We start from the raw sequence: 25,038 nt of genomic DNA on the forward strand, positions 1-25,038 counted from the left end.
CAGGCGCGCGCACACACACACGCACGCACGCACACACACACACACACACACACACACACACACACACACACACAACTACACGCACACAAACACACGCACGCACTCACACACCACTGACACACACACAACACACACACACACACGCACTCCGCACACTAACACACACACACACACACACGCACACACACACACAACACACACACGCACAACAAACACAAACACTACGCAACTCACTCACACACACCACACCACACACTGACACACACACACACAACACACCACACACGCACGCACTCACACACTGACACACATACACACACACTGACCCACACACACACACACACACACACACTGACACACAGCACACACACACACTCACACACACACTGACACACACACCACACACACACACACACACACACACACACACACACACCACACACACACACACACACACACACCCTTCCGCCCTGCCCCGCCCGCCCCACAACGGCTCTGCTCCACATGTTACAGCCTCTCCATTGTTCACCGCCCCGCTCCTGCCCCATGCCGGCAGTCTGCGCAGGCTTCTGTAACCTGACTTTGTACTTCGCCATCTCTCCCCTGCACCTTCAAAAGCACAGATCACCCCCCGGGGGGGGGGGTACTTCCACAGACACTGTACCCACAGCGGCTACGGGAGCACAGCCACAGGTTCCCAATAGGCTACAGTTCCACAGCAGCTGGGTGGCGCAGCGGTGGAGTTGCTGCCTGACAGGGTCAGAGACCCGGGTTCGATCCTGACGACAGGTGCTGTCTATGTGGAGTTTGCCTGTTCTCCCCGTGACCTGCGCCGGTTTCCTCCCACACTCCAAAGACGTGCAGGTTTGCAGGTTAATTGGCTCTAGTGTGTGTAGGGTGGCGTTAGTGTGCGGGGATCGCTGAGGCTCTGGATCTGGGAAGGAGGGGAGGGGGGGGAGGGGAGGTTCTCCAGGTGACTAGGTGCCGGAATCAAGGGATGTGGGGGAAAAAGCAGGAACAGGGGTACTGATTCTGGATGACCAGCCATGATCATATTGAACGGCGGTGCTGGCTCGAAGAGCAGTCTGAAGAAAGGTCCCGACCCGAGACGTCGCCTATTCCTTCGCTCCATAGATGCTGCCTCACCCGCTGAATTTCTCCAGCACTTTGTGTCTATCTTTGCCGGAGAAAATTGTTTAATTTAGTTTAGAGATACAGCACGGAAACAGGCCCTTCAGCCCATCGAGTCCGCGCCGGTCAGCGATCCCCGCACATTAACACGATCCTACACCCACCAGGGACAATTTAAGTTGATACCAAGCCAAAGAACCTACAAACCTGTACGTCTTTGGAGTGTGGGGGGGAAACCGAAGATCTCGGTGAAAACCCTCACAGGTGATGGGGAGAATGTACAAACTCCGTACAGGCAGCGCCCGTAGTCAGGATCGAACCCGGGTCTCCGGCGCTACAATCGCTGTAAGGCAGCAACTCTACCACTGCGCCACCGTGCCCGCCCCTGCCCCCTGAGATACATATATGACAGATTTGATGAGCATGGATCGGAGTTGGTCAATGTTTCCCAAGCTCCCACCCCTCTCCTTGGGAGTAGAATTACAGATCTTGGACCTTGCCTGTCCTCATTTTAAGCCCACGGTGAAAGCTGCTCCCAAAACAAATATCCGCAGATTTGTACGTCTCAGAAGCTGAAGGCAAGGAGCCTCTGCTGCAGACTTTGCATCTCTCTGGGTGGGTTTCAGTCACACAAGATCCAGATCTAAATATCACTCCTCCTCCCTGTGGCCTGACACAGCGGATCAGTCAGCGTCTGTGAAAGAGGAACAGAGTTAACCGTTCCAGTCAAACATGAAGAACCTTCAGTCGGAAATATTAACTCCTTTCCTCTTTCCACTCACTGCCCTGTTTACTATTTCTGTGGATACGAGGAACTGCAGACGCTGGTTTACAGAGGGGACACAAGGTGCTGGAGTAACTCAGCAGGTCAGGCAGCATCTCTGGAGAACTTGGGTCAAGTCCCTTCTTCAAACATAGAAACATAGAATATAGGTGCAGGAGTAGGCCATTCGTCCCTTCGAGCCTGCACCACCATTCAATATGTTCATGGCTGATCATCCAACTCAGTATCCTGTACCTGCCTTCTCTCCATACCCCCTGATCCCTTTAGCCACAAGGGCCACATCTAACTCCCTCTTAAATATAGCCAATGAACTGGCCTCAACTACCTTCTGTGGCAGAGAGTTCCACAGATTCACCACTCTCTGTGTGAAAAATGTTTTTCTCATCTCGGTCCTAAAAGATTTCCCCCTTATCCTTAAACTGTGACCCCTTGATCTGGACTTCCCCAACATCGGGAACAATCTTCCTGCATCTAGCCTGTCCAACCCCTTAAGAATTTTGTAAGTTTCTATAAGATCCCCCCTCAATCTTCTAAATTCTAGCGAGTACAAGCCGAGTCTATCCAGTCTTTCTTCATATGAAAGTCCTGACATCCCAGGAATCAGTCTGGTGAACCTTCTCTGTATTCCCTCGCACTCCCTGTACGAATAAATTGTTAGAAGAAATTACCAGAAGAGGTCAATAAGTTAACGAGAAGCATATCTTAAAATGCTTTTCACCATATCCCTCAGTCTGAAGAAAGATCCCAACTTGAAACGTCACCTATCCATGTTCTCCAGAGTTGCTGCCTTGCCCCACAGAGTTACTCCAGCTCTTTGCGTTAGCATTTCTTTCAATGTAGTAGGTTGGACATGACAACAATATTCATTTACTTCCAGTGGAGGGCATGTCACAGCCTCTTCCGATCAGCACCGTTGTGTAGCAGCTCAGCGGGACAGGCAGCATCTCTGGACAAAAGGAACGGGTGAAGTTTCGGGTCGAGACCCTTCTTCAGAGGCTAGTATTGGCCCTGTCCAACAAGGCTAGTGTACGGCTGAACGTGAACTTGCTGTGTCGGGGGAGGCAAGGAGAGGGTTACTGGAAGGTTGGCCGTGGGAGGGTGACTGGGAAGTGAGATGTGAATTTCCCTCTGAAATTCATTGACCCTGTCTCAACGCCCCCATTGACAAGCAAGCAAGCAGGCAGGGACTTTTCTTGTCCCTTGATATTCTCTCCTGTCACTCGCCCCCAATGTGTACTCGGGCATCTAAGGGGTTGTGGTGAGTAAATGACTCATTCCGGGTCGCAGTAGAAGTTTCACTCGTTGGCCAGTCAGACTCTAGATCAAAGATCCTATAGCGGAGCAAGATAGACCACTCCTGCTAAATGCAATGGGCTGACGTGTAGTACGCAACGGAGCGGAACGTGGGCCTTTTTTTCATCCATTTCAGTAACCCGACCCGACCCGACCCGCAGTGTAATCAACGTTGCGGGGGAACAGTTTGTGTTAATAAATTATAATTCTGAAAATGACGAGAAGATTTTTCCCAAATAACTCTTATTTTTACGAGGATGTTTCCGTAACCAGCTTCCGTCTCCGCACTAGTATCCTACGGGATCTTTGGTGCGGAGACGGAAGCCGGTTATGGAAATGGGGCCGAAAATTACCCGTGAATCTGCCCATGACCGTACTACGTCTTTTTCGTCGAGTGGACCATCTTGCTCCGCTAGAGGATCTTTGCTCTAGATGTTCAACTGTTACATAGCGTTGTCTGCACTATCTGTGAATAACAGACCCATTCCGCGATTTAGTTTAGTTTAGTTTAAGAATACAGTGTTGGAAACAGGTCGTTCGGCCCATCGAGCCATGATAGACCAGCGATCACCCCCTTACACTGGCACCATCCTTCACACTAGGGACAATTGTACAATTACCGACGCCAATTGAACTACATACCTGAATTTGGAGTGCGGGAGGAAACCGGAGCACCCGGAGAAAGCCCACGCGGTCGCGGGGAGAACGTACAAACTGCGTACAGATGGCACCCATAGTCAGGATTGAACCTGGGTCTCCGGCCCTGTAAGGCAGCAACTCTACCGCTGGGCCACCCAATTGTATCTGGTCCTGGCGAAGGGTCTCGTCATCGACTGTCCACTTGCTGCCCAAACCAGCAGCTCGCCCTTTCGTTCCAAATCCCAGCATCTAACCCTATTGCCCACTACACTGGTTTACACAATAGGACACAAAGGGCTGGAGTAACTCAGCGAGTCAGGCAGCGTCTCTGGATGACCAGGAGTCCAGATATTTAATCCTCTGCCATTGGTTCCAGCGAAAACGTTATTCAGTTTAATTCTGCTTCAAATCCTGAGATGTCGTGTAATCTCAGGATTGCCAAGTGTGGACCTTATCTCAACTCCGCAATTTCCTCCAGTACTGAAAGAATGTCGACCCCCGCCACCTCAAACGTTGTGGCCCGCACACACTGAATTATTCCTTTATTTGTTTGCTTCATTATTTTCGTGTCAGTCGATTGCATTCTGAACAAAGTGCCTCACCTGTATGCACCTCACTGATCTAAGGCGAGTCCCTGGCCAACAGTGACCGCTCTCTCTCGCTGCACGAGTCCGCCTTTGTTGATTGCGTTTGAAGGAGCAGTGATCTACTGATTATCACGTGGTCTTGCTGATCAACTGGTCGTTCCTATTCCCTGATCTGTACAGTCACAGTTTTGCACCCTTCCATTAGATGCTTATGAGTAGCGATTTCTAAACTGTTAAATGGAACGAGTACAGTTTTACACTTTAGAGATGCAGTGTGGAAACAGGCCCTTCGGCCCACCGAGTCCATGCTAGTGCTATCCTGCCCAGTCGGGGACAATTTACAATTTTACCAAAGCCAATTAATCTAAAAACCCTGTGTGTGGGAGGAAACCGGAGCGCCCGGAGGAAACCCACGCGGTCACGGGGAGAACGTACAAATCTGTACAGACAGCACCCATCGTCGGGATGGAACCTGGGTCCCTGGCGCCCTCAAGGTTCCAAAATTAACTTTTATTTCACGTTTGTGTCTGATTTTGGTCGGGTACGGTGGTGGTATTTAGTTACGCCAAGTTCAGCCTGTAGGCGAGGGTGGGATCCTTGCGGGTCACCGAGCAGTGGATGAGAAGGCTGTATGTCAGAACGACAGCGTGCCAGCGAGCAAGAGTAAAAAAAAGCCAACGAGGTCCTTTGTTTACGCCTGAGATTAAGAGCAAGGGTCCAGGAGCTGAATTCCACACATATAAATCGTGTAGCAACAGGCTGTGGTTTCAGGCATGACTCATGATTTTGTTTGAAGTTGAGGGGAGGAAGCAATGTAGGTGTGAGGACTGAAGCCTCACTTTGTGAGTGGAGGGGAGGGGAGGGAGCAGGCGGCTGGCTAGTAGCACTGCGAGCGCTTGCAGTGCTGTCGCCCACCTAGTGTGGCACAGCGGGCCAATGCTGGGGGGACGAGCGACGTTAGAGCTGTACGTTGGTGAAGCCTGCCTTACCGGGCTGCAGGGCAAACACTGCTGGGTGAGTAACAGAAGTCTCCGGAGCTTTGTACAACAAAAGGCTGTTCGAGAGGTCAAGTGAGTTCTCGTATCAACGTTAATCAGACAGTTGCCAAAAGACCCCCCCCCCCCATCCTGGCCGCTCATAATTGCAGAATAACTTGTAGTTTTGTGTGAGTTGGAGATTAAAGAACTCTGTTTTGATTTGTTCTCTGAACTGTTGACTGTTGGATCAGTGTGGGTGCGAGATGTTTAGGGGGGAGAGGAGGTGTATGTGAGAAGGGGCAGTGAGCTGTAGAGTGCAGGTACCACACTGGCCAGGTGTGCACTGTGCAGGTGTGGGGTGCAAGTGAGACTTGGTCAGGTGCCCCCCATGGCAGATGTTATTAGCTCTGTATCCTGGTTGGCAGCAGCCAGCTGTTCGCAGTTAGCCCCCCAAGTCAGTTAACCAGCTGTTATCTACTTATGAGGAGCATGTGCAGATGGCCCAGTTGTGCATAGGCCTGGTGTGACAATTGGAGACCTGAGTGCCCGACCCAGGTTCCCATGACAGGCACAAAACGCTGGAGTAACTCAGCGGGTCAGGCGGCATCTCCGGAGAAAAGGAATAGCCGACGTTTCAGGTTAAGACCCTTCTTCAGTCAGAGTCTGGCCCCTGACTCTTGGTCTGAAGATGGGTCTCGACCTGAAGCATCACCTATTTCTTTTCTCCCGAGGTGCTGCCTGTCCCGCTGAGTTACTCCAGCATTTTGTGACTATCTTCGGTTTAAACCAGCATCTGCAGTTCCTTCCTACACAGATGTCCATGTGGACTGGCCAAGTGTACTCTGCCAACTGTGACTCTCAAGCCCCCTGTCCCACTTACGTGTCCTTGGCACGCTAATTACGCGACGGTCCCGCGCGACTTCATACGACTGCACAGCCGCCTGGAGCGCGGTGACGTCATTTGAAGATGGACACAAAAATGCCGGAGTAACTCAGCGGGACCGGCAGCATCTCTGGATGGATGATGTTTCGTGTCGAGACTCTTCTTCAGTCTGAAAGAAGGGTCTTGACCCGAAACGTCACCCAAAAATAAATGATGCCTTTTAAATAAAGTTCCAGAAATATTCAGCAGGTTGTGCATCAGCGATTGGAGAGGGTGTCAGAGTTAAGGGCCTGTCCCACTTGTCGATTATTTTCAGTGACTGCCGGCATCATCGACTGACGTATCTGATGACCGAAATATTCGGGGCGTGATGACGTTTTGGTGCGCGGTGTTTTTTCAAGTGTCGCGACATTTTGTTTGTCGCCGCTGGATTTTGAAATGTTCAAAATCTTTTGGCGACACTGATATGACGCCGGCAGTCACCGGAAAAAATCTCCAGGTGGGACAGGCTCTTTAGCGTTTGGGTGTCAGGGGTTACGGGGAGAAGGCGGGAGAATTGGGGCTTGGAGGGAGAGATAGATCAGCCATGATTGAATGGCGGAGTAGACTCGATGGAGTGACTCTGCTCCTATTACTGATGGCTTATTTCAGGCTGAGGATCTTTCATTGGGTTCTGACAGCTGAGGGTTTGACCTGAACTGCCCACAGATTGTGACTGACCTGCTGGGTATTTCCAGCATTAACTTCGGATTTTCAGCATCTGCACTTTTTTTTTGCTTTTCACTAAATGACTAAATGAGGCAGAGAATTCCACAGACTCACCACTCTCTGTGAGAAAAAGTGTTTCCTCGTCTCCGTTCTAAATGGCTTACTCCTGATTCTTAAACTGTGTGGCCCCTGTTTCTGGACTCCCCCCCCCCCCCCCAACATCGGGAACATGTTTCCTGCCTCTAGCGTGTCCAAACCCTTAATAATCTTGTATGTTTCAATAAGATAGCCTCTCATCCTTCTAAACTCCAGAGTGTACAAGCCCAGCTCCAACAACCTAATGTGTGATAATCTGATTCTTTAAGCAGTAATTAGATGATAATCATCGACCAGAGCAACAGGAGAATCTCCCAATGCTTCCAAATGGCCCCTTACAACCCTCTACTTCCACCTGATGGGACTGTGGTTTAATCTCTCTGCTGTAAGAGACGCGTCCAACAAAACAGACCCCTGGTATCTGCAGCATTCCAAGCCAACATTTTTGTGCCCACAAATCTGGGATGGGGATTGAACCGAGAACCATCGGATGAGAAGAATCCACCGCCAACTCGACCACAGCTGATATGTATAAATCCCTGCAGAACCACATCAAATATAATCGCATTTTAAACAGTGCAGCAGCCTCCAGGCTAAGTGGTCACCATTTCCTCTACTGCCAGGCAGCCTCAGTCTGTGAACTCACTTGGTGTCCTCGTGCCTCTTGTAAATTGTGACTTTTGCAAGCTATGTGGCTCTTCAACTAACCGTGCAAGTGAGGTGGCACAGCGGTAGAGTTGCTGCTTTACAGCGCCAGAGACCCAGGTTCGATCCTGACTGCGGGCGCTGTCTGTGCGGAGTCTGTATGTTTGCCCTGTGACCTGTGTGGCTTTGCCCCGGGTGCTCCAGTTTCCTCCCACACTCCAAAGGCGGGCAGGTTTGTAGGTTAATTGGCTTCGGTAAAATTGTACCTTCTGAACCTTCTGAGTTTTGTAGTCGGCAGGGCAGAGTACTCTGCATATCGCCAACTTGGACAATTTAACATTTTTTTATCAAGCCAATTAATCTAAAAACCTGTACGTCTTTGGAGTGTGGGAGGAAACCGAAGATCTCAGATAAAACCCACGCAGGTCCCGGGGAGAACGTACAGACTCCGTACAGACAGCACCCGTAGTCGGGATCGAACCCGGGTCTCTGGTGCTGCATCTTGCTGTAAGGCAGCAACTCTACCGCTGCGCCACCATAAATTGTCCCTAGTGTGTGTAGGATAGTGTTAGTGAGCGGGGATCGCTGATCAGCACGGGACTCGATGGGCCGAAGGGCCTGTTTCCACGCTGTATCTCTAAAACTAAACTAAACCCGTGCGTTGACCGGAAATGGCAAATGGCATTTGATAGGAAGAAACGGGCTTGTTAATTCTCGCAGCGATGGAAAAAAACGGCAACGAATATCTCATTAAATCAAACTTTTTTTTTTGAACTTCTGTCCTGCCAGGTTTTCCGAAAACAGTCTGAAAATAAAGCACGAGACGGAAATCCGGATCCCACCAGTGCCGTCGCCAAAGGCCGTGAGCAATCAAATGCACCCGGACACGAAGCTGCCCAACCACGGCAAGCCGGTCAACAGCAATGCTCCAGCTCCCAACGCCAGCCAAGGAACGCCCGGCGGCCTGGGCTCGAAGGCCACGGGAGCCGGCAGCCACGGCGGCAAGTCGAGCCAGATCTCCCCCGGCAACTCTGGGCTGAAGGGCTCCCAGAACTCGGTGCCCCCCAACCTCGGAGCTTTGAAAGGGAAGGTGAAGCGGGAGCGGAGCATCTCGGTGGATTCCGGAGACCAGCGGGACCCAGGCACGTCGGTCAACGACACCGAATCCAAAGGTGAGTCTGGTGCCGCCACCGGCTGCAGCACGTCACGCACAGTCCAGTACGGGGCGACACCATATAACTTCATTTATCCCAGGAGGGGAATTAATCTGCCAACTCTCATAAAAACACAAACTACATAAAATATGGAATTCAAGTTTGGGGATGTGCAAAGATTGGGGATGGGGGGTGGGGAACAGACTTGGGCCATTAATCCCATCGAGTCGACTCCGCCATTCAATCATGGCTGATCTATTTTTCCCTCTCAACCCCCTTCTCCTGCCTTCTCCCCGTCACCTTTGACGTCCTGACTAATCAAGAACCTCTCGACCTCTGCTTTAAAATTGATACACTTTGCAGTTGCAGCAATGAATGAATAAGAAATTTGTGACTGCATGCGACAACCAAAATACTATCCGCTCGTCTCAATTGGAGCATATCACCAATATGCTCCTCAAACCCATTGCCCCGTTCATTCCGAATCCCCAATCACCTCCAACTCCACAGCTCATGTGGACATCCCTTGTTTCTTGCAGAATGCTGTCCTACAGTCCTGGTGTCCTAGTCCTACAGCACTGAGCACTCATTTCCTCCCAGTCCAGTGGTTCTGTGGCAGTTCACATGGCCTATTAGTTATAGAAGCTTTGATGTGTCTCCATGAAGATGTGTTTAAACTTGGAGCAGATGGCTCCTCGTCACAAAGACGGGACTCATTTTGCTGTGTGTGTGCGTCTGTGTGTGTTTGTTTGTGTGTGTGTGTTTGTGTGTGTGTGTGTATGTATGTGTATGTATGTGTTTGTGTGTGCGCGCATCTGTGTGTGTGTGGGCGTCTGTGTGTGTGTGTGTGTGTGTCTATGTGTGTGGGTATGTGTCTGTGTGTGTGTGGGGCTGTGTGCGCGTCCGTTTGTCTATGCGTGTGTGTGTGCATCTGTGTGCCTCAGTGTTTTTGTGTCTATGTGTGTGTGCGTCTGTGTGCGAATCTGCGTCTGTGTGTGTGCGCGATCGTGTGTGCATGTGCGTTCGTGCACGTGTGTGCGCACATGTGTGTGTGCGCGCGTGTAACATGATCCTGTGATGCGGACAATCCCCAGCATGTGATGGTGTGTTTGTTATTTGTGCTTTTCTGCGAGTAGATGGCCCCCCACGGAGCAAGCGGCGCTGTGTTCTGGAACGCAAGCAGCCCTACAGCGGGGACGAGTGGTACTCGGGACCGGACAGCGAAGACGAGGATAAACCCAGAGTGGCGGCGCTCAGTAAGTAATCCACGGACAGAGCCGGCGAACGCCTTGTGGAAAACATTCACTTAGGAACCAGTGTTCAATTTAGCAAACAATTCAAATCTTCCATTAATTACAAGCCAATGTATAGTTAGACTATAGATAGATGCTTCCCGAATAGTGAAAGGCCTGGATAGAGTGGATGAGTCTGAAGAAGTCTCGGCGAGAAACGTCACCCATTCCATCTCTCCAGAGATGCTGCCTGTCCCGCTGAGTTACTCCAGTGTCTTATCTTCAGTGTAAACCAGTGGACTACACATTGGATAGAGTGGATTTTTCCACTAGTGGGAGAGTCAAGAACCAGAGGTCACAGCCTCACAATTAAGAAGGAGAAGGAGATGAGGAGGAATTTCTTTAGTCAGAGGGTGGTGAATCTGTGAAAGTCCTTGCCACACCAGGCTGTGGAGGCCAAGTCAATGGACATGTTTAAGGCAGAGATAAACAGCTTATTGATTAGTACGGGTGTCAGGAGTTATGGGGAGAAGCCAGGAGAATGGGGTTAGGAGGGAGAGATAGATCAGCCATGATTGAATGGCAGAGTAGACTTGATGGGCCGAATGGATTGATGCTGCTCCTATCACTTATGGATTTATGAACACAAAATGCTGGAGAAACTCAGCAGGACGGGCAGCATCGCTGGAGAGAACCCGTGGGTCGAGACCCTTCTTCAGACTGAGAGTCAGGGGAGAGAGGGGAACTAGAGACATGAAAGGGTACAAAGAGCATGTGAGGTGTGAAAAGGACAGATCAAAGGAGACAGTTATCAAGGAAGTTCATTGTTGGCCGGGGGGAAGGAGACCCCGAGGCATACAAGGGGTAAAATTAATCAGGAGTTGGACCAGAGTCCACATTTGTCTGTGTTCTGTTTCTCTGCTTTGCTCTGAGTCTCGTTGTGTTCCAGCCGCCCAAAAAAATGTCAGTCTTCATTTTGAGATTTTCCGTTGATTCCAACCCCAGAAAGGTTTATTTTTGGGAACCTAATGTTCCCAGCGGTCTCTGCGGGGGGTGTGTGTTTGGTGGCACAAAGCCCCAGTGCCCGCGATGTATTTTTAAGGGAAATGTTCCAGCTGAAGATAGTTTTTTGTACCGTGTGGGATGGTACAATTGAGAATAAGGAGTAAGCCATTTAGAACGGAGACGAGGAAACACTTTTTCTCACACAGAGAGTGGTGAGTCTGTGGAATTCTCTGCCTCAGAGGGCAGTGGAGGCAGGTTCTCTGGATACTTTCAAGAGAGAGCTAGATAGGGCTCTTACAGATAGCGGAGTCAGGGGGTATGGGGATAAGGCAGGAATGGGGTACTGATTTAGGATGATCAGCCGCGATCACACTGAATGGCGGTGCTGGCTCAAAGGGCCGAATGGCCTACTCCTGCACCTAGTGTCTATTGTCTATTGTGGTAACTTAGAAGCAATCAGACAGTTACGTAGACAGAGGGATGTGGGCCAAATGCGTAGATGGGACATGTTGGTCGGTGTGGGCAAGTTGGGCCGAAGGGCCTGTTTCCACACTGTATCACTCTGTAACGTTTGGCGAGCCCCAGTCTGTACCGCCATCTGGTGGCCATTCACTGTATCGGAGACTCTTCAAGAAAATCTTTAAAGCAGGCTGTGAATGTGAAGGTTCTCGACCCATTCCTTCTCTCCAGAGATGCCGCCTGTCCCGGCTTTTTGTGTCTTAACTTCCTTAACTTCCCTTTGATGTGGCCCTTGTGGCTAAAGGGATCAGGGGGTATGGAGAGAAGGCAGGTACAGGATACTGAGTTGGATGATCAGCCATGATCATATCGAATGGCGGTGCAGGCTCGAAGGGCCGAATGGCCTACTCCTGCACCTATTTTCTATGTTTCTATGTTTCCATGACATCTTCTCCGCAACTACCCTATCCCCCCCCCCCCCCCCCCCCCCCCCTTTGTCCCAGCCTACAGTCTCCGTTTACCCCCCCCCTTGCCCCTATTACTTATTGAAGGTGGACAAAAATGCTGGAGAAACTCAGCGGGTGAGGCAGCATCTATGGAGCGAAGGAATAGGTGACGTTTTGGGTCGAGACCCTTCTGGGTCTCGACCCAAAACGTCGCCTATTCCTTCGCTCCATAGATGCTTTCCTGATCTCGACCTGAAACGTCACCTAGTCCTTCGCTCCACAGATGCTGCCTCACCCGCTGAGTTCCTCCAGCACTTTTTGTCCACCTTCGATTTTTTTTTTCCAGCATCTGCAGTTCCTTCCTTAACACTGCTACTTATTGTATTACATTTACATTGGCTGATGTAATCCTGAACCAGTATTGCCGTTGACTATGATACCATAAAGGATTATATTAGAAACATGGAAAATAGGTGGAGGAGTAGGCCATTCGGCCCTTCGTGCCAGCACCGCCATCCAATATGATCATGGCTGATCATCCAAAATCAGTACCCCGTTCCTGCTTTCTCCCCAATATCCCTTGATTCCTTTAGCCCTAAGAGCTAAATCTAACTCTCTCCTGAAAACATCCAGTGAATTGGCCTCCACTGCCTTCTGTGGCAGAGAATTCCACAGATTCACAACTCTAAAAAGTCCTAAATGGCCTACCCCTTATTCTTAAACTGTGATATTAGCATACCTTGGTTATGTGTGATCACCCCCCTCCCCCCCCCCACCTGCTCCTACCTCTGTGTTTACCCCCTACACCATACAGTCTGAAGAAGGGTCTCAAACCCGAAACGTCACCCATTCCTTCTCTCCGAAAATGCTGCCTGACCCGCTGAGTTACTCCAAAATTTTGTGCCTATCTTCGTCTGCAGTTCCTTCCCGCACGCCACCTTCTGCTCTCTGCTTCCTTCAGCCGTTCCTTGCTTCGTGCCGTGGTTCCAGGGTTCGAGTCCAGAGGGCAGGGGGGGGGGGGGGGGGGAACGGCGAGATCGAACGGGGAAGTAGCGGCCCGCGAGGAACGCCAAGGGTGGGATTGACTCTTTTTTTCCCCTCTATCTCTGGCGCAGATTGCACTGTGGTGGAGGCGGCTCTCTCGGGGGCTGTCCACCCCTCCCCCAGCTCCAACCCCCTGCCCACGGTCAGCGAGAGTGCACCGGCCAGCGTTCCTCACAACCCTGCAGGCGGGTCCTGCCTGCGCCCCGACACCGGCAACCCACGGAACCCCAGCAAACCACCGTCCCAGTTTGTGTACGTCTTCACCACGAACCTGGCCAACATGTGAGTGTGCCGAGCGGGCGCGGAACAACCCGACAAACTGATTAGTGCGGGTGTTATGGGGCTAGGAGGGAGGGGTAGATCAGCCGTGATTGAATGGAGGAGTAGATTTGATGGGCCGAATGGCCTAACTCTGCTCCGATCACTTGTGAACTCCCGGGAGCTCGAGCACAGTTGAACTGAGGCTGAGGTCGACAATGGAAGAAGTTGCTCTGTTCCTTCCAAGTAACTCCAGAAGCGAGAGAAAGCACAGTGAAGTACCGGAGCAAGCAACATCCAAAGCTGGGTGGCCGTGGAGAAAGCGAGTCGCTGTAGAGTCAGTAGAGTCGCTGCCTCACAGCACCGCAGACCCGGGTTCGATCCCGACTACGGGTGCTGTCCGTGCGGAGTTTGTACGTTCTCCCCGTGACCACGTGGGTTTCCTCCGGGTGCCCCGGGTTCCTCCCACCTCCCAAAGACGTGCAGGTTTGTAGGTTAATTGGCTTCGGAAAAAGATTGTAAATTGCCACTAGTGTGTGTGTGTGTGTCGGATGGTGTTAGCGTACGGGGTGATTGCCGATCGGCGCAGACCCGTCGGGCCTGTTTCCGCGCTGTATCTCTAAACTTAACGAAACAGATGGGTGCAATGCAACCCAAACTGAGGGGAAAGAAATCATAATTATACTTTATTAGCCACGTATGTTTTGTCACGGACGAGGAATTGTATTTGCCGTACAGTGGCGAAGCAACAAAGGCTCTCGGGATGCGGGAGTAAGGGCAGGGTCCTGGCGTGGACTACCCCACGAGCAATGAGGCAATGGAGAATACCCCCACTCCATGTCAGTGCCACTCCCACAAGCTGGCTCCAGTGGAGGTGCCTTTGGCTCTGTGTTTCACCACTAGATCCTGGGAATGGAAGAATGCAGAAGGAAGAGGGAATATCAGTTAGATTTAGCTCCTGGGGCTAACTGAGTCAAGGGATGTGGGGGGGGGGGGGCAAAAGCAGGAACGGGGTACTGATTGGGGATGATCAGCCATGATCACATTGAATGGCGGTGCTGGCTCGAAGGGCCGAATGGCCTACTCCTGCACTTATGTTCTATCTTTCCAAGTGTTGGGAGGGAAGCTACACCGGGGGCTGGGAGGGAGTTCATGTGGGGGCTGGGGGGGGGTGGGGGTAAGTAGGGATGCGGTCAATGGCGGGTTCATTGAGGGTGGGGGACGTGTATGGGTGAGGATTGGGGGCAAGGGGGGTGGACGTTGCATTGAGGTTGCTGACGGCGTTTCTGACTCTGTTGGATGGCAGGGCTGCAGAGGCTGTGATCCAGGGCCGGTCAGATTCCATCGTGGCGTATCACACGCACAATGTACCTCGCACAAAACTGGATCAAGTGTACAATCAGAAGGTGAGTTCCAAATCCCAGAGCATCCTCACTTTATGCAGCACTTCAGCTTTGCACGTCAAACCCTCACAGTTCAAATACAGGTCCACCACCTGTCCCACGGTACGAGTTCATTCCAAGAGCTCTCCCGAGTTTAAAAAAAAATCAAACTCGCGGTAAGCACGGAGAATGAACGTAACGGGTACGTCGGAGCTCGGGGACGTCTCTTAGCGCTAACGGCAGGTACTCGGGAAGACTCGCTAACGGCAGGTAAGCTCGGGAAGACTGGTGAAGGTTTTTTCAACGTTGAAAAATGTCCACGAGAGCCCCGAGTACCGACGAGCGGCCATTACCGTAAATCTCCCGAGTTCGAATCAGGGCAAACTCGGGAGAGCTCTTGGAATGAACTCGGACAGTGGGACAGGGGTTTAAGAAAGAACTGCAGATGCTGGGAAAAATCGAAGGTAGACAAAAATGCTGGAGGAACTCAGCGGGTGAGGCAGCATCTAGGGAGCGAAGGAATAGGCAACGTCTTGGGTCGAGACCCAAGGGTCGAGATGCTGCCGCACCCGCTGAGTTTCTCCAGCATTTTCGTCTCCCAGCAGCTGATGACATAGCCCTTCCCTTAATCTGGACAATGTTACTTGAAATCCCTCCCCCCCCCCCCCCCCCCCCCCCCCCCCCACACACATTCCCCTGATAATGTGGCACCTAGATCTCGACCTCATGGGACTTCCGCGGCTGATTGGCGGGTGTAATTTGCCCCTCCCTGCAGCCGGTATTTCTATTTTTAAGAGCCCTATCTAGCTCTCTCTTGAAAGCATCCAGAGAACCCGCCTCCACCGCCCTCTGAGGCAGAGAATTCCACAGACTCACCACTCTCTGTGAGAAAAAGTGTTTCCTCGTCTAAATGGCCGACCCCTTATTCTTAAACTGTGGCCCCTGGTTCTGGACTCCCCCAACACCGGGAACATGTTTCCTGCCTCTAGCGTGTCCAAACCCGTAACAATCTTATATGTTTTAATGAGATACCCTCTCATCCTTCTAAACACCAGAGTGTACAAGCCCAGCTGCTCCATTCCCTTAGCATATGACAGTCCCGCCATCCCGGGAATTAACCTTGTAAAGCCATATTCTATAACTTCTATGAGATGCAGGGAAAGGGGTTTGAAGGGAACCCTATTTCCCATACTTGCTTCCCATACTTTCCCTAATTTGGCTTTGCAGGGGGTATAAACGTTCTCCCTCCCACCTCTCTAGCTATGCCGTCTAATGTAGGATATTCCCAGCATGGGGTAATACATTCTGACTGTCCACCTTATCAATGCCGCTAATATCTCGATGCTTCTCGTAATTTTATTTCGCGGTTCAGACTGTCCTGCAACTGGTCTGTGACATCCAGCTATAACGTGATACCTTGCCCTCCAGCCATCTCACTTCTCTTCTTTCCCTTCCTCTCATCCTCAGGCCTCCCATGCCGCCCAGAAAGGGTCTGGGCTTCAGGAGCAGCTGTCCCGCAACAGGCCTCCGTCTCGCCCCCCCCAGCCCCAACAGCAGGGTCAGCAGTGCTTGCAGCCCCCCAGCTCGATGCCGCAGGAGGGGGGAGCCGGACTCGAACCCCTGCTCTCGGACATGGGCTCCAAACCGATGGAGAGCAACGGCGGGGCCGGCAACCAGCCGGGGGGCGGTCACCCCAACGTCGGCAACGCGCCCGCCAACCCGCACCAGGGGGCGCCGGTCGACCCGGCCAATGGCGGCGGCGTGGAGGCCAACAATCCCAACGACAACAGTTCGCTGGTCATGAACCTTCACCCCAACACGGAGGGCTTGTCCAAGGAACAACTCGAGCACAGGGAGCGTTCCTTGCAGACGCTGAGGGACATCGAGAGGCTCTTGTTGCGCAGCAGCGAGGGCGAATTCTCCATGAAGGGCAACTGCGGCCCCAACGGCCAAGGGGATGGACAACAGGTCATGAAGAAGCCAGAGGAGCCTCTGCAGTCGATGATTTCCCAAGCACAGGCGTTGGGGGTGGATGGGCCAAACATGGAGCAGGAGTCGATGCACCATCAGGAGGTAATGCAACACGACCCGATGGGGCAACAGGTGACCATGATGATGAATCCCGTCAACCAGGACAACCTGACCCCAGAGCAGGTGGCCTGGAGGAAGCTTCAGGAGGACTTCTACGAAGAGAAGAGGAGGAAACAGGAGCAGGCGGTGGTTCAACAACGGACGATGCAGGAGATGATGATGCAGAGGCCCATGGGGGGCATGATAGTACGGGGGCCCCCCCCTCCCTACCACAGCAAAGCCGGGGACCAATGGCCCTCGGGTATGGGCAACAGGTTCGCGGGCCCCATGGACGTTCCCGATCCCATGCAGCCCCGAGGCACCGCCCCCTTCTCAGGCCCGCGCTTCCCCAACAGCCAGATGCAGCGGGTGGGCGGGTACGGGGCCATGCAGAACATACCGATGGAAGCTCTGGGCGCCATGAATCCAATGCAAAGGACTGTGCGGCCCGGGATGGCCTGGCCGGACGACATGCCACCGATGGGGAGCGGGGGGGGGAACTTCCCCCAAGGAGGCATGCCCTACCACCCAGGGCAGGGCGACCCTGAGAGGTTCATGAACCCGAGGGCCAGGGAGGAGTTGTTGAGGCAGCAGCTGATGGAAAAGAGATCGATGAGCATGCAGCGCCCGCTGAACATGAGTAACGCCAACACCATGAGCCAAGGGATGGAGATGGAGCGAATGTTGCAGGCACAGAGACAGATGGAGCCGGGGGCCATCTCGGGGATGTTCCCCGGACCTGGGGACAACGTGAGTGGAAACCCCATGGGTCTGGACTTTGTGGGGCCGAGGGGCATGTTGAGCCCCCCCCTGGGGCAGGCAGGACCTGTGCGTGACATGGACCCGTCAATGGGCCCCGGTAACGTCAACATGAACATGAATGTAAATATGAACATGAACATGAACCTCAACGTCCAGATGACGCCTCAGCAGCAGATGATGATGTCGCAGAAGATGCGGGCGCAGGAGATGATGTCCCACCAGGTGTTGACCGCGGAGGAGATAGCCCGCGTCAGAGCCCAGAACGGTAGCGGGATGCTGGGTGACCCTCAGAAGATGCTGATGCAGTCGCCGTTCCCAAACCACGGACAGCAGGGTTTTCCCGGTGGACAGGGGCAGTATTCCAATATGTCTCAGGAAGTCAACAGCATGGGGAACCCTGGGGAGATGTTCAGCCCTGAGCAGGGGGGGCCCATGGCCGTGAGTAGCATGGGTAACACGGCCAGACTCAGTCACATGCATATGACGCCGACTTCAAACCAGTCCAGTAACCATGGCAATGTGGCTACCATGCTTCCAGTGTCCCAACGGGGCTTAGGCCGAAGACCTTCAGACCTCACCATCAACATCAACCAGATGAATTCCCCCAACATGGGTCACCTCAAGTCACCGACCATCAGCCAGGTTCACTCCCCTCTCGTCAGTTCCCCCTCTGCCAACCTCAAGTCTCCTCAGACACCATCTCAGCTGGCCAGCCTGACATCCTCCAACGCCTCGGGCCCCATCAAGTCCCCCCAGGTCCTGAGCTCGGCGCTTCCCGTTCGCTCCCCGGCGAGCTCGCCCAGTCGGCTAAAGTCGCCGTCGATGTCCGTCGCCTCGCCGGGGTGGAGCTCGTCGCCCAAGACCACCCTCCCGAGCCCCGTCATCAGTCAGGGTAAACAGCCCATGAGCCTGAACTCTTCAGCCCCTCTGGGGAACATTGAGCAAGGTGAGAATGGAGCAGCGTATTTACACTCATCACTCGGTAGTCTGCCCGACCCAGCCACCAAACCTCACAGCTTTTATACATTTGTGCCAAACCGTTTGCTCTCAATGCATGTCCCACTGTACAAGTTCATTCAAGAGCTCTCCCGAGTTAAAAAAAAATAATCAAAATCGTGGTAAGCACGCAGAATGTACGTAGCGGGTACGTCAGAGCTCGGGACGTCTCTTAGCGGCTCGTAACGCTAACGGCAGGTACTCGGGAAACGCGGTAAATCGTGAAGATTTTTCAACGCGTTGAAGAATGTCCACGAGAGCCCCGAGTACCGGCAAGCGTAAATCTCAGAGTTCGAATCAGGGGAAACTCGGGAGAACTCTTGAATTAGCTCGTACAATGGGACAGCCCCTTAACTCACTTCAGACACCAGGAATGGCAGCTAATAGAGCTGCTGCCTCACATCTCTGGTGGCCGAGGTGCAATCCTCGAGGTTCTCAATTGCAGTCTGTGTGGAGTTTGCACGTTCTGCATGTGACCATCCTATGGGTGCACTAGTCCCCCCCCCCCCCACTATTAGCCGCCCCCTGGTATTTGGGTGGGATGTAGATGCTGGGAGGAGGTGAATAAAATGGGATTAGTGTGGGATTTGTGTTGATGGTTTGTTGATGGTCAGGTCATGTTGAGCATGGACTCAATGGGCTGAAAGGCCTGTGCGGGTGCTGCCTGACTCTGTTACCAGCCACATCAGCAGGATGGGTGCAGCGTGTTACATCGCACAGTTTGCCTCGTCTTGTTTATCCGTCAATGCCACCCTCTGCTCTGCAGGGCAGTCACTGATTATGAATCAGCATTTCCACAATCCCACCTCTTTCTGGTTAAAGTCATTTATCTTATTAATACGATAAGGTACAATACGACAGAACTGTATTTATCCCAGGAGGGAAATAGACAATAGACAATAGGTGCAGGAGTCGGCCATTCGGCCCTTCGAGCCAGCACCGCCATACAATGTGATCATGGCTGATCATCCCCAATCAGTACCCTGTTCCTGCCTTCTCCCCATATCCTCTGACTCCGCTATATTTAAGAGCCCTATCTAGCTCTCTCTTGAAAGCATCCAGAGAACCAGCCTCCACCGCCCTCTGAGGCAGAGAATTCCACAGAAATTGATCTGACAACTGTCATAAAAACACAAAATACATGAAACGTGAAATTAAAATGACGAGTGGTAAGAATTGGGGATGTGCAAAGATTGGGGGGGGGGGGGAAGGGGAGGGGAGTCAGTCTATCCGACCACAGAAGGGGGAGGGGATGTACAGTTTGATAGCCACAGGGAAGAAGGATCTCCTATAGCGTTCTGTCAATGTGTTGACGGCTATCTCGTGTTCATTGATCTTAGTTTAAGAAGGGGCCACGCGATCAAATCCGTTTACAGTTGTGCCTCTAGTTTTCCGCACTGCAGAGGAATGTTCTGTTCCATTGTCCCAAGACTCTTGCCCGGACTTACAGTTTCTCACTGTCCACTTGATGAGTTTCTGCAAAAAAAACTCGAAGCCACGAATTAAGTTACTCCTTAATCACCTGGATTCCATTAGCCTAGTGTGCGAGAAAGAACTGCAGATGCTGGTTTAAATCGAAGGTAGACACAAAATGCTGGTGTAACTCAGCGGGTGAGGCAGCATCTGTGGAGAGAAGGAATGGGCAACGTTTCGGGTCGAGACCCTGGAAGGAATGGTCGACGTTTCGGGTCGAGACCCTTCCAGGGTCTCGACCCGAAACGTCGCCCATTCCTTCTCTCCAGAGATGCAGCCTCACCCGCTGAGTTCCATTAGCCGCGTTTTACATGTTCATAAGTTGATAAGTTATTGGAGCAGAATTAGGCCATTCGGCCCATCAGGGGGGTACTCATGGCCGATCTATCTTTCTCTCTCAACCCCATTCTCCTGCCTTCTCCCCATAACCCCTGACATACACCCCTACTAATAATATTGTGGCCCATGTACCACGCACATTGGAAGGCATTTTATAAATTAAAGCTTATCTTTCACATGCGTCACAGTGTATGAATTTTAAAGTAATTTTAAAGTGCCCAAACTAATAGAAATAAAATAAAGAAACAGAAGAGACGAAGGCACAGGGGCACAAGGGTAAAGTTGCAGAGTTACAGCGCCAGAGACCCAGGCTCGATCTTAACCACAGGTATTCTTTGTACGGAGTTTGTACTTTCTCTCTGGGACCACGTGGGTTTTCCCCGGGTGCTCAGGTTTCCTCCCACCCTCCAAAGACGTACAGGTTAGCCCCCTGTATGTAGCGTGTAGGATAGTGCTTGTGTGCGGGGTGGTCACTGGCTGGCGTGGACTCGGTGGGCCGAAGGGCCTGTTTTCAAGCTGTATCTCTAAAGTCTTTAACGTTATCAATAAATAGACAATAGGTGCAGGAGTAGGCCATTCGGCCCTTCGAGCCAGCACCGCCATTCAATGTGATCATGGTTGATCATCCCCAATCAGTACCCCGTTCCTGCCTTCCCCCCATATCCCCTGACTCCGCTATTTTTAAGAGCCCTATCTAGCTCTCTCTTGAAAGCATCCAGAGAACCTGCCTCCACCGCCCTCTGAGGCAGAGAATTCCACAGACTCACCACTGTCTGTGAGAAAAAGCGTTTCCTCGTCTCCGTTCTAAATGGCTTACTCCTTATTCTTAAACTGTGGCCCCTGGTTCTGGACTCCCCCAACATGGGGAACATGTTTCCTGCCTCTAGCGTGTCCAAACCCTTAACAATCTTATATGTTTCAATGAGATTTCCTCTCATTCTTCTAAACTCCAGAGTGTACAAGCCCAGCTGCTCCATTCTCTCAGCATATGACAGTCCCGCCATCCCGAGAATTAACCTTGTAAACCTACGCTGGGCTCCCTCAATAGCAAGAATGTTCTTCCTCAAATCAGATAGCTGTTTATCTACTGTCCAGTGAGGGTGGAGATGATTAGGGGCACAGCCACACTACTCCTGCTATCAGACGGTCAGAGATTGCTGAGTTTGTGTCTTGATCATAAGTTGTGGTCAGTTTGCTGCTCTTCCCACTAGAGGGTGTCCCCCTGCCACGGCCTAAGCCCGTGGTTCACCCTGCAGCCTTGGTGCTGGGACCCTTCTGCACGCTCACGGTTGTGAGCCTGAAGGATCTCAACCCGAGACGTCATCTATCCATCTTCTCCCGAGATGCTGCCTGGCCCGCTGAGTTCCTCCAGCACTCGTGTTTAGAGATACAGTGCCCTTCGGCCCACCCATCCCGTACCGACCAGCGATCGCCCGCACATTCGCCAAATCAATGGACGATAGACAATAGGTGCAGGAGTAGGCCATTTGGCCCTTCGAGCCAGCACCGCCATTCAATGGCTGATCCTCCCCAATCAGTACCCCGTTCCTGCCTTCTCCCCATATCCCCTGACTCTGCTATCTTTAAGAGCCCTATCTAGCTCTCTCTTGAAAGCATCCAGAGAACCCGCCTCCACCGCCCTCTGAGGCAGAGAATTCCACAGACTCACCACTTCACACATATCCTTCACACGCTAGGGACAATTTACACTGGTACCTTTGGAGTGTCGGAGGAAACCGAAGATCTCCCGGAGAAAACCCATGCGGTCACGGGGAGAAGGTACAAACTCAATACAGACAGCACCCACATTCGGGATCTAACCCGGGTCTCTGGCGCTGCAAGGCAGCAACTCTACCGCTGCGCCACCGTGCCACCATTGTGTCCTGAGGTGTTGGCGGTGCTTGCATTCATAGGTTACAAGAGGAGGAGGGGGGTTAGAGTATAACTTATTAAACGTTGGTTGGGCCAGATTTGGAATACCGTGCAGTTTTGGAAGAATGTTACCGCACTGCGGAAGGTGCAGAGGAAGTTCACTACACTGTGACTGCGATGGGGCATTTCATTGGAAGAGACACTGGAGAGATGGTGTTTGTTTTTCTTGAGTGGAGTAGGCTGAGGTGCACCTGATTGACAAAACTATGCGGGGCAGAAAAGGCCTAGATGGTATGAAACATCAACCCATGGTGGAGATCTCTTGAAGTAGAGGGCATCGTTTAACGTAGTGTGTAGAGGGCAGCACAGGTTTAAAGTTGGGGGGTAGAGAATGTGCAGATTTTTTTTTTTTTTTAAATTTCTTTATTTATATAGCACATTTTTAGTCAACTTGCATTGACCCCAAAGTGCTTCACATAATTACATCCACACACACAGGCAAAGGTGGGTGAAGTGTCTTGCCCAAGGACACAACGACAGTATGCACTCCAAGCGGGATTCGAACCAGCTACCTTCAGGTTGCCAGCCGAACACTTAGCCCATTGTGCCATCTGTCGTCCTGCCTAAAGATGCTGCTTTAAACCGAAGATAAGACACAAAAAGCTGGAGTAACTCAGAGGGTCAGCATCTCTGGAGATCAGGAATAGGTGACGTTTTGGGTCAGGTTGTGTCTGAAGAAGGGTCTCGACCCGAAACGTCACCTATTCCTTTTCTCCAGAGATGCTGCCTGACCCGGTGAGTTACTCCAGCGTTTTGTGTCTGGGGCCGTGGTTCTTAACCTTTTTGGCATCTGTACGCACATACGTGAACAAAACACTGTATGTGGTAGACAAAAATGCTGGAGAAACTCAGCGGGTGCAGCAGCATCTATGGAGCGAAGGAAATAGGCAACGTTTCGGGACGAAACCCTTCGTCAGTCTGAAGAAGGGTTTCAGCCCGAAACGTCGCCTAATTCCTTCACTCCATAGATGCTGTTGCACCCGCTGAGTTTCTCCAGCATTTTTGTGTACCTTCGATCTTCCAGCATCTGCAGTTCCTTCTTGAACACTGTATGTGGTATGTACCTTTGTTAGGTTCCTAAACATGGGCTCAACAAATTGATACATTCTTTGTGTCCCCTTCAATGACTGCCGGCAAAGCCCCAAATGACCCCCATAGGTTAAGAACCACTGGTCCAGGGGGTTGAGAATGGTTGGAATACAGAACACGCCACCTGAGTGCATGGTGGAGGCAGGTTCAAGCGCACACAGCATTTAAAAGGTATCTGAGTGAGCACTTAGCCAAGGCAGAGCAGGCTATGGATCAAATATAGTCGTCACTGCCATCTCACCTCCAGAATTAAGTCATTGGTCCAGATTTGGACGAAGGCTGTGATAAGATCTTGGAGAATCTAAGCTCAGCCTCGGCGTGGAGACGATGGATGAGAAGGTGCCACTTGACAGCTTTGATCAACGAACGTGCTGCTTGCTGAGAGTTGTACGATCAGTCACCTCACCCTCACTCTCACTGTCTCTTCCATCTCCGCAAACTTGCTCCGGCCCAACTGCATCCTGATGCTGTGCAAGTGAGATCTTTCATCAGCAGGCACGTTTGTTGTGACTTCAATGAGAGTTTAGATGTGAGGTGTGAAGGTCCTGCTCAGTTACTCCCCTTATCTGAGGACGGCTGGAGGATTTTATTTCATGACGTGGCCAGCTTCAGAATTTGTCAGTGTCGGTCACACCCAGTTAACCCAACCTGGGCCCACAGTGGCTCTTGGAAACTCACTTCTTCCAGCAGCTTCAGACAGACTTGCAGATTGAAGTCATAAAACTATTCAAGGTTTTCACAAATGGCTTAGATTGTCCAGGAGTGGCAGTTTCTCACCAATCTGCACCTCAATGGGAGAGAATGAAGGTACAACTGTCCCCCAGAGAGTGCCTGGCCCTGGGGAAACTGTGTTGGGCGGTGTGTGTGTGTGTGTGTGGAACTGTACCCCAATGTTGGTTGGTGTATGTGTGTGGAACTGTACCCCAATGTTGGTTGGTCATTGTGTGTGGAACTGTACCCCAATGTTGGTTGGTGTGTGTGTGTGGAACTGTACCCCAATGTTGGTTGGTCATTGTGTGTGGACCTGTACCCCAGTGTTGGTCACTATGTGTTGACCCCAGTCAGTTCCAATGTAAATCTATCCTTTGAATATCCACAGTTCAAGTGGAGGAGCGTAGTCCTGGCTCCTGGCCTTTGTATGTGTGAGGCATGTCACGATCTCTCTTGAATAGTGAATGGGTTCATCAGATCGGACCATTATTGAGAGCTGTTTTTCTTTGCCCTCTGTCCACATTGAACAGGCCCCATCGTCTCCGCTTCGCGCCCCGGCCCCGGATTACCGTACAACTCTCCGGATTCAACGCCCTCGCAGAACCCCCTGTCGCTGATGATGTCTCAGATGTCCAAGTACGCCATGCCGAGCTCCACGCCACTCTACCACGATGCGATTAAGACCATCGCCACTTCCGATGACGAGCTGGCCCCAGAGAGGTCAATGTCCATGATCCAGCCCTCTGGTGAGTGAACAGAGAACTTGTGCTTCCAAAGCAGAGGGCGGTGAATCTGTAGGATTCGTTGCCACAGACGGCGGTGGAGGCCAAGTCAATGGATATATTCAAGGCGGAGATTGACAGATTTGTGATTAGTACAGGGGTCAGGGGGGGAGAAGGCAGGAGAATGAGAGGGGAATGAGTGAATGGCGGAGTAGACGTGA

At 51.8% G+C, this 25,038-nt stretch overlaps 1 protein-coding gene across 4 annotated transcripts in view; it reads left to right on the forward strand.

The window, feature by feature from the left end:
- The window catches only part of bcl9l (BCL9 like), a 132,501-nt gene that overhangs the window by 103,346 nt on the left and 4,117 nt on the right, over window positions 1–25,038 (forward strand). For 3 of the 4 annotated variants that reach the window (XM_033049752.1, XM_033049754.1, XM_033049753.1), the window contains 6 exons: window positions 8,533–8,915; window positions 10,034–10,153; window positions 13,155–13,365; window positions 14,648–14,747; window positions 16,191–18,501; window positions 24,626–24,841. In XM_033049752.1, coding sequence (XP_032905643.1) covers window positions 8,533–8,915; window positions 10,034–10,153; window positions 13,155–13,365; window positions 14,648–14,747; window positions 16,191–18,501; window positions 24,626–24,841 — 3,341 coding nt within the window. Of the gene's footprint in view, window positions 1–5,316; window positions 5,449–8,532; window positions 8,916–10,033; window positions 10,154–13,154; window positions 13,366–14,647; window positions 14,748–16,190; window positions 18,502–24,625; window positions 24,842–25,038 lie in introns of those variants that run through there. The other variant, XM_033049755.1, reaches the window with a different exon arrangement.

This window comes from Amblyraja radiata, chromosome 33 (assembly GCF_010909765.2).
Source record: "Amblyraja radiata isolate CabotCenter1 chromosome 33, sAmbRad1.1.pri, whole genome shotgun sequence".
Lineage (NCBI taxonomy): Eukaryota > Metazoa > Chordata > Chondrichthyes > Rajiformes > Rajidae > Amblyraja > Amblyraja radiata.